This window comes from Apis florea, unplaced genomic scaffold (genome assembly GCF_048593485.1).
Source record: "Apis florea isolate Af1SG1 unplaced genomic scaffold, ASM4859348v1 contig_2291_pilon, whole genome shotgun sequence".
Classification (NCBI taxonomy): Eukaryota; Metazoa; Arthropoda; class Insecta; order Hymenoptera; family Apidae; genus Apis; species Apis florea.
The window spans coordinates 4,999,500-5,010,209 of NW_028256553.1; the positions used below are offsets into that span (position 1 = coordinate 4,999,500).

The 10,710-nt window shown below is 31.3% G+C and overlaps 1 protein-coding gene across 1 annotated transcript; it reads right to left on the bottom strand.

Annotated features, from left to right (window-relative positions):
- Nucleotides 1-4,630: 4,630 nt before the first annotated feature.
- On the bottom strand, nt 4,631-7,364 carry LOC105735646 (uncharacterized). The gene is made up of 3 exons (XM_086903418.1): nt 7,229-7,364; nt 6,411-6,592; nt 4,631-5,206 (listed from the first exon to the last, which is right to left on the bottom strand). The coding sequence occupies exons 2-3, from the start codon at nt 6,448-6,450 to the stop codon at nt 4,899-4,901; spliced, it is 348 nt and encodes a 115-aa protein (XP_086759544.1). The 5' UTR covers nt 6,451-6,592; nt 7,229-7,364; the 3' UTR covers nt 4,631-4,898.
- Between the last annotated feature and the right edge of the window lie 3,346 nt (nt 7,365-10,710).

The following is a 10,710-nucleotide window of genomic DNA, read 5'->3' on the forward strand; positions in this document are numbered from 1 at the left end:
TAATGGAATCAAGATGGAACCTTGTCTCTATCGTTATTCATAATTTGTCGCGCACAAATTGTGTCACGAAAGGATAATTTAAAATATATGAGCCTTGGCAACTGAAAAGTCCAGAATCTATACTGTTTATGTATCTCGTAACGAGATAATACCAGTCACGACATATATCTAAACATAATATAAATATTGATATGCATTTGACAGGCTATCTTATTACACTTCTAGATTCTTGGTAGTTTAAGAATTTTTCTGATGCCTTGATCGTATAATTAACATTCTTAGATTTGTTCTTAAGATTTTTCACTTTCATTTTATTGCTAATTCATTGAAAATATTAAAAATACATTGAATAGAATTTTACTTTTTTTTTTATCAAAAAAGAATATTAAAATATCTTTTATAAAAAATTTATATATATATATTAAATTTTTATTAAATCATTATTATTTTATTAAATTAGGAGTATATTATATTATAGTTGTATTAGGATTGTCGAAAACACAATTAAAAATCACTAATTAAAACATTGAAATTCACGGAAATCACAAAAGAAGTAAAAGAAAAAAATCTCAATTTTTAAAACCATTCTAATCAATCAAATTACATATATGTATATTCCACTATATATGTATATAGTTACTTCATCTCCGCCACTTTTCAAATTTTCATCCGAATCCTTGATACCGCAACCATTCCCAGAATTGCTCCAGCAGAGTAGGAAACATTTGATTGTGGTGGCCACTTGCCACGATTTTGGAAACGCTATTCAACGTTATACATGTTTCCAATTTAATTCGCATCGTCTGATGCAAAAAGATAAAGAAAGAAGCAGTATGAGAAAAGAATGAAAAGAAGAAAAAAGAGTGAAAGGAAAAGAAGATTCAAAGATCCCCTTCAGGGATCTCGCAGACTACGTTACTCTCTGACAGAGAGCCACGCAATCGCGTCGATAGCTGCGGATCTTTCTCAAATCTCGACTATATTGGTACATCACGCTCTATCTATACATATCTGGTACATACAAACAATTTATGGCAAAAAATCAGTGAAATTGTGATAATAAAATTCCATTCAAAATGCCAAATTAATTAAACTTATATTCAAAAAATTCAGTTATTTGAATATGAATTTTTTATTATTCTAAAAAGAATTCATAGACATAAAAAATTAGTAAATTTTTATATTATTTGCTTATTATTTATTATTTATTAATTTTTATAATTTATTTACTTCTCAAATCATTATTTTAATAAAATTTTTAAGAAATGAAATTTAATGCTATTAACATTTAACAAATTATGTGCTGTAGTATTTCCTGGATTAATAGTAATGTTTTTAATTCAAGATAAACAATATTTTTTATTATAAATTATTTATTTAATTATTATTGAAATATAAGTAATCAAAATAGATCTAATAGATGTGATGACTGATGAAATTCACTTCCTTGAGTCTTTCTATCTTTCTACTGAATCATCTCAATTATTAATTCCTTTCAATGATAATTAAGATTATTATATAAAATTAAATTTTAAGTTAATTTTTATATAATCTTTATCACGATAGTTTTATATTATTAAATTATGTTTTCTGATATTTGCAATCTTTCATCATAATGATATAGCTCTACGATAATGAAAAAATTTATTTTAAAATCTCCATTTAAAATTAAGATTTTATATGCAGAATGCAAAATATCTCTATACTCGAATTCATAAATATTATTCAAGAAAAAACTGACTTTTCTTATTCCTGGCTTAATTTAATTTTTCAAGTATCGTAACATAAACAGAATATGTTGTATTTTATATAATAACAATAAATTGAAATCGTGAATGAACTGAAATTTATTGATCGACAATCTTCGTAGACTGTAAGCGTTTTCGAGGCTGATGCACCAGGCAGGTGGCAAGCAGTAGTCTCTTGAAAGGAATCGGAAGAAGAACGGTCGGTAGGCCTCTCGACCGATTATCGAGAACGCGGTCGACTGGCTGGTACGCCGTTGAAAACAAGCAAGACCAAAACGGAGAAGCTACGGAGCGGCGGTTCCCTTGACGGACCGAGACCTACCGTGGCCCGCCGTAAGGCACGCTATTCGGCAAAAGGTTGCGCGTACGAGAGAAATTGTGAACAAGACGAAGAAAGAAATGGGAAAGAGAAGGGATAATGCATGAAGGACAAAGAGATACAGAGAGAGAGAAAAAGAAAAAAAAGTTGAAAGAAAAGGCAAACAAGCCAGAATAAAGCCCATTGAACGGTGATGAGTTTCGTGGAAAGAACCGAAGTGTTCGAGAGAGAAAACGATCAAAAGAGACAGGAGGAAGAGACGAGTTTAATCCCGAAGCCGAAAACCTTACCAAAGAGTCTTGTACTTTCTTTGTCTGCTTTTAAACTTATAACCTTCTCAAGAATATTTGTTGGCAATTTTCTGAAATTTGATAGAACAAAATTGAAGGCACAAAATTCGCTTTCATTTTTGAATCGATCAATCTACATAGATCATCCTGGTCTATATTTACGTACATTACATTCAGATATTGTAATCGAACGGGAAATTTGAAAATAATAATTTAAATTGGAAAAAATATACGTGAGATATAAGATTTTCATTCGATAAAAAAAATTAGCTGAGAAAATATTATTGTGAAAAATCTTTCAATCCCTTTGCGTCTTGCACTCTGGTCCATCATTTAATACTAACTTAAATGCGTGTGTAAGCTCAACAGCGTTATCGTTGGTTATGCGTAAGATAATGAATTATCTTCATAGCTCTGAATAAGATAAATAAAAGCGTTCTAAACGTCACACAAAGTTACAATCCGTTACAATAATCGTGATAACAATTAAAGTAATCCACAAAAAACATTTATTTATTTTTTAATTTTTTTCTAAAATAATTAAAACAATTAACTATGTTATATAAAAAAATAATTTGTAATTATTTTAAATTTATAATGATTAATGATTTTTTTATACTTTTCAGAATTAGAATGTATTATAATTATAATTATCACTGTATTTAAAAAATAATTTTTTTACAAAATTTTTCAATATATCTAATCATTAATCCATTTGAACGAAAATTTTTTTTCCAATGTGTATTCATTCATGAATATTCATATTAAATATAACTAGCTTATGATAATTATAATTAAATTTCACCATGAAACAAGTTCTACGAGACATGTCAAGATGTTTCAAGGTGTTCCCGATCGAGTCATCAGCGCCACCACTAGAAAAAGTAAGTACATGGCGCACGCTCGTGGCCGTTCGAAATCACACGAGAAAGTTGGCGTATCGCGCGGTGGAAGTGCGACGAAGACAAGATCGCGACGACACGACGACGAACGAGACCTCCGCTCTTCCTCCGGACAAATATGTAATATGATCCATGTACGAGTGTATATACGCTGTCACGTACATAGTCACAAAGCACATATACTGACTCGGCCGAGTGGTCGCAAGTACAAAGGGGCCACGGCAATATAGTTTTAAAATGGAATCGAACGAACGAGCGAGTGAACGAGCAAGCCAACCAGCGCAGGAAGGGCAAAGAGGCAGCAAAAGCGAGTCTCGACGAGTAACAGTGGGCGACCCTGCTGCCGGCTGCCGACAGCATTCCTACAACACAACGCAGACCCACATCGTGCACAAATACACACCATGCCACTGATGCCGTTTCATTCTTGCAAATTTTTAAACTATTTTATAGATAAAATAATTTTAATTGTTTATATTTATATCATATTATATGATATATACTATTTTGAAATATTTATGAAATACATGGAATATTAGAGGATTATATTTTTTTGAATAAATCTTTCGATAAGGAATATCTTTTATAATGAGATATAAAATTCCGATCAACATAGAGAATAACTAATTAATAATAATATGCAATAATAATTAAATATATTTTGTATATATTCGGAACTATAAATAGAATATTGTTTTAAAAGATTAAGTAATTTGAAAAATTTAATTGAGACAATTAAATAATGTAAAATTTAATAAAAATTTTAAATGTTTGAAACGAGCTAATAATTGCTTGTATCGAAGCAACTGAAGGTATCTTGAGCTTATTACATACAGCACTCACACATGCACAGTGTTGGATCAAGGAACTCTGTCGCCCTTCACGACCTCCAGCGATCAGTATAAATGAGTCATTCTCGTGAATCAAATTTTATTAACTATTCTCATCAATTCGATTCAATCTATCGACCATCTGATATCTCTATACATAGTAATTGATATAATTAATTTTTACTGTATTTAACGAACTTTCGAACATGCAAGATCGGCTTCTGTTCTTGATTTAAAAAGCGAGTGAAAGTATATTGAACATTTTACAATCGTCTCACGAACAAAAAGGTATAAAGAATTAGGAATGGTTTAGATTAATTTCTTCGAATTTAACGCGTTTATTACGTGATTGATTCGTTCCTAATGCATGTGCAATATAAAGAATAAGTAATCGTTGAACGATTGCGTTCAAATCAATTGATATAAAAATACAATTCGTATTAATCGCACACGATATCCACTCTGATGAAAACTTTTTTGCTTCTTAACTCAATTTTTGTTTGAGAATAATCTTGACAACAGGAGAATCGATAATATCCAATTATGAAAAATTTCAACTATATATATTTATATATATATATTATAAACAGCAATAACAACACAAAATTAAATAATTGGCTCGCTAAGATCGTTAACAGCATACTCGAGACGGCCCTGCTATAAGCGCAACGCAACGTTGTAACATGCTGCAACGCGTCATAAGATTTCGGATTCGGTCGTCCGTCACCGGACCACTTCGGGTATATTCGGCACTACTCGGTTCAGCTGTATACGCGTATCTATCACATTCTCTCTCGTTGGTTAGCTGCTCATCGCTGGCACAAACACAATGCATAGGTACAAGCCTGCGGAACCTTGGTTCGACTCGAGGAGGCTGTGCAAGAGAGGATGCAGTGATCCCGAATAATAGAACACTTTCGAATGACGCGGAAGACCGATGATCGACCAGGGGTTAAAGCAAATCGCGGTTGCCACAGCAACTCCCGTCCTCGATAGACTACTTCCGGTTTCGACGCCTCCCATCGTGGCCCGTGGCACACAAGGCCTCCATGTTCGCCTCTCACTATACGGATTTCCCTCAGTAGATAGCCTCGACAGTTTTGAACGCACTCTGGTTCTGCAATCGTGCAAGGACGATAGATCATTTGCGTAAAAAAATATCCGGAAAAATTAAATGAAAAAGAATAAAAAGAAGAATTCAGTGAATAATCCGTTACTTGATTTTTTCACTTAACTATTTAATTGTGTTAAATGATTTGTTTCAGAATGATATATATATAAATAGTATCTCATGATTTCTAAATACAGTGAAGTATTTCTATAAAAACAGTTATTGATGTAAGAGAATTTGAGTTTTTAGAGATTCGATTTAGAACGTTATTCTATAGATGAATTAATATGGATGGAATATTGATGTAATTATAAATAAATATATTTATCTTAGTAATATTGATAATAGAGATGAGAAAACGATGAAAGCATTCATCAAATTGAATATCAATGATTTTTACGTATTTCGAAACTGTAATTAATTATATTAATTATATTAACAGTTGAAACAAGGAGGATAGAATCTGAATTGAGATCAATATAAATTTGTAGTGATAACATTAGCAATCTTAATATATCTTATATACTTATATAATATATAATCAATAAAAAATATCTTATCATCTTATCTTGGTAACTAATTTTAAATCTTTACTATTATTTTAGGAATATTATATATTTATAGAAATTTTCATCTAGAAGAATTATTATTTAATTCTATATATAAATTAAAAAAGCATAATCTAAACATATATGCAATATATAAGCAATATTCAGTTGACCGAAATAGAATACTAACGTATCATCGATCCCAGTTACGAGACCATAGGTTCATATTCTATTTAACGAAACATATCGAAAGATCGATAACCATTTCCAACCGCAAATAATATACTTTCCGGCACAATGGCATCAAGCGCCGATGGAATTACTGCGATATTAAGTGAAATTACTGCGATATTAATATCATTGATTTATAATGTTCACTTGGTGACCCGTTCGCTCTATGAGGAAGAATTCCCAAAGCAGATATCGTGCGCCGTGTTGTTACGATCGTTTTGCGGGGTATTTGTTTGCGCAGCGCGTGGACGGGCTCAGCATAACAAAATAACCCTGCGCATGTACACGTACTACACGTTGGCAGCAAGAGAGATCGCGAGGTTACCTGTTCGCACGCTAACGATAATGCAGTCGAGCACTCCGGTCTCGTGTCAATGATCTGCGAACGGCCACGAATCTCGACGTGCGCACGTCCGTCTAAATGTACCTACCTGAGAACCTTACGCCACCCAGCTGCCCTCTCCCTTGCATTCTCGCACAACTAAAGACAGTCAGATTATATGACCTCGATAATGGACCTCGAGCATTTGTTCACTTCTGATCGAGTTGTTTGTTTGAAATTATAAAATCGACAGGATTATTAGGATATATTTCTATTCAATGATGCTGCTAGCTGTAAGACAGAAATAATGATACATAAATGAATAGTGCGTAAATTGAATGAAATAGAGATAAGAGATTAAATAGAATGATTGAATTATTATGTCATATTGATATATCGTACAATATAATAATTATATTATATTTTATTTTATTATTTTTTACATATTTTATATATAAATATTTTACATATAAGGAATTTAAGCCATTAATTAAAACAATCAAGTATATTATATTATATAATAATATATATAATAATTATAATAATATTATAAATTTTTAAAATCTCTAGATTTTTCTTTGGAAGATTACAATGTTACAAAGGAAATTTAAATAAGTAAAAAAATAGGATACGTAATAAGTATTAAAAATAATATATGGCATTTTATAGCAATTATTCTTTCTAATAATTATTTGAATCTGTACTACAATATATACTGTATTGACAAAAAGAGATTTTCGTAAATTTCAGAACACAACAAATTAAACTCAATATAAAGATAATTTCTTATATTATCAAACCGTTAAATAAAATCTCCATTCTCTTTCCTTTCTTTAATAAAACGATACAAACAGGGCAAAAAAAGAAAAAAAAAAAGGAAAGCACAAAATCTACAATATATAAGTACGTACATACATACATACATACCCATATACAGAATATAATGTTCGGACTCTTGCAATCTTCATTGTACAGTGGATCTTGCAATCATAGCTTCTGTCCATACTAGTGCTCTCGCGCGCTCGCATTTGCGAGAAATCGGGCCTTCAGCATTAAACCGTCACGTCGCAGTATAATGCGCAACTATACAAACGAGCCGGCTACACCCACCGCGAAGTTAAAAGTCCTTTCTCTCTCTCTCTCTCTCTTTCTCTCTCTCTCTCTATTTATTTACCTCTCTATTTATCTATCAATTTATCTATTTATTTATTTATTTATCTCTCTATCTCTCTATCTTATGAGCAGAAGAGAAAGCAAAAGGAATTTCACAGTCGCGATATCACCCGCCATGGTGAACATTATTTTCTCTTCACCGTCCACCTGCCGTCCTCCGACATTGCACGCGATTTTCAGAGGCAACGAATAACACGCCAAGAGCATTAACAGACCAAGCACATCGGCATTGCACACTGTTGTAGACAGTTAGCATATATCTGTTTATTCATACATCTACCACATTTTCATTAGAATCCCATACGAGTAAGGGATGATTTTGCAGGATCTATTTTCTGCCTTCCTCGATGGAGGATTGTTGGCCATCATGTTTTATCACATTCTCTTGTATATAAATATATATGTGTATATAGTTAGTATAGTATTTTTATCCACATAAGATTTTATATCGAATTCTCTACGATTGCCATCTGATTCATCTTTCTATTCTTCTTATATTCACTTTATATTCGTAGATTCGATGAGAACTTAATCTAATTTAACTGTCTATATCAATTAAGCTTTAATAAGAGAATTCTGATCTTTCATGAGAAAATGAAATCTGAATAAAAATAAATCGATACATAATAAATGGATAATGTGTGGATTTTCTTTCTTGTGGCTTTTTTTTATGGATTGATACTATGGATTAGGATATTTGCTAATATAAACTAAATTATAAATGAGTTATAATTATTTATAATTATTATTATTGACTGTCGGCTTTAATATATTGTATGTTCTTCATTCTCGCAAGAAAATACCAGGAAATTGTAGCAAACATTCGATTATAATGCAATTGTTATTGCAACATAATGTATACACATTATCGAATTGTTAAATCATTTATTTGTTATTGAATGAACGAAAACAATAAATATAATATATTTCTATTTTATAGCAAAATTTAATTCAAAATGAAATAAAGATTATCATATCATCTATAAAAAATTAATCAAGTTGAATTAAATTTACAAATGATTTAAATTTATAGATATTTCTATCATTTTTAATTAACAAAATACAGGAACTCAACTCTATTCATAATTCTATAAATAATCTCATTGACATTTGTCGATATTTTCTCAAATTAAAAAAATATTAATAAACTAAAAATTAAAAAAATTAAAAATCAACATTTTATATTTTTTCTTCAAAGTTTCCAAATTCTAGACAAACAAAATAAAGTAATTATTATATAAATTAAATATAATATAACAAATGTTATTTATTAGATTTATTAGAAACAATCATTTATTATTAATAGATTTAATTTTTTAATAGAAGTAAAAAAATGCAAAAAAGAAATACATCATTATTTCTTGTCTATCTCATAATTATTTACTAAAAGATTTTATTAATACTATTATTAATTTGTAATTCGTAATTTGAAAATTCTCTTTAATAAAATAATTCTAAATATATAAAAAAAAAAAGTTACAAATTCAAAAACAATATGATTTAATATTATGATTAAATATTAATAATTATAACTATTTTTGTATCTATTCACTAAATTTTATGTGACATATTGTAATGAGTCCTACGGGTGTCCGTTGTGAACTCCTTGCTTCACCCTCGTGGATGACGTGATCCCGCGAGGGTAACCCCTCTCGGTTCGTCGTCCCTTTTCCCATGCATTGGTCCCGAAACGCGGGAATCCCGCGTCGACGCGTTCTGCTGTTCCCGCGACATCGTGCACACGAGCGCGTCGAAATACACGCGGTGAGAAGCAAGAGGAGAAAGAGCGCGCGTGCGCCAGCGAAGCAAATTCCCACCGTGGCGCGGCGCTAGAGCTTATACAAGTTCCCGATATTGGTGTTCTATAATATAGGCAGAGTTGCCGTTCGTCCTGCCACGGGTTGTCCGGCCAGTCTGTAGCCAGGACTCCCACCCGGTCAACCTAACCTTCTTATATGCCCACCTACTCCTATCGAGCAATCCAAATGCATTCTTTCTTCCTTTTCCTCACCCCGTGACTCTCTTCCTTGGCCACTGCTGTCCTCTTTCACATTCTCCTTTTCTTCCTACAAGCATTGGCTATGGCCTCTGGCGCGCGCGAGCGAGCTCCCTGTCGATCCGTTTCTCTCTTTGCTTGGCTGTCGAGTTTTTTTTTTTTCTTCCTTTTCCTTTAACATAGCTCTCGGAGGACGAAGTCCTTCTCCTACTCTTCTCTCTCCAAGTACCTCAGTTTGCTGGATTTGAAGAGAGTGTCTCGTTTACGGGAAGAAGAGAGGGAGTACGGCAGAGAAACGCGTTAGATTGGGAAATTGACAATGAGATTAAAATTGATATTTTGGAAGAATGAAATTCCCTTGGCAGGAATCGATATAAATCGGATTTCGAATTCGATAGAATTTTTTCGAGATTTTGATTTAAATTAAAATGTGTCATGGAAATGTTTTGAATTCAAATATTTTTATCCAGTTATTAAAATTTTTGTATCGAAATTCTAGAATCTTAGAAATAGAAATATATTATACGATATTATTGTTATAAAAAAGTATTAATCAATGTTTTCTTTTTTCAATTTTTACTAATTTATTACTAATTTATCAAATAGATGACTTTATTGTTACTCTATTACTATTACTATAAATATTATATTTCCTAAAATCATTGCATATGTACATATTTAATGCATATTTTAAATAAATTTATATACAAATATATTTTAAATAATTATAACTATTCAAAAATAAGATCGTTTTTCTACTCTTTTTATCGACATTCTCAGTATTTCTTTCTTTTTCTTTATCCCTTTTCTCTCATCCCATGTTGCTTTCTCTCTTAGTGTGACCCAAGAATGCCCTTCCTCCCACTCGACTGTTCAGCAACTCAACGTTAGACCTTACATACTTGGCATACCTGCAAACGACCGCGTAAGTCCAGCGGTGCACGGCAATGCTAAGCATGAAGAAACCTATTGCGAGTTTGATACACATCATATCCGGAAATATGATTTTGTTTCAAGAAAATTTTGGATAATAATATTTAACAAAATATGATAGTAACAAATAGAATTATTGTATTTTTCAATTTCTATTTTTTTTTGTGCTTCTATTGTATTTTTCAAATCGAAAGCACAATTATAAGCATTAATATAGCAAAATGATGAAAAATAATTTATATTTTACATTGTTAACAAATCAATCTATCCAAAAATCCAATCATACTTCATTATTATTTATTGAAAT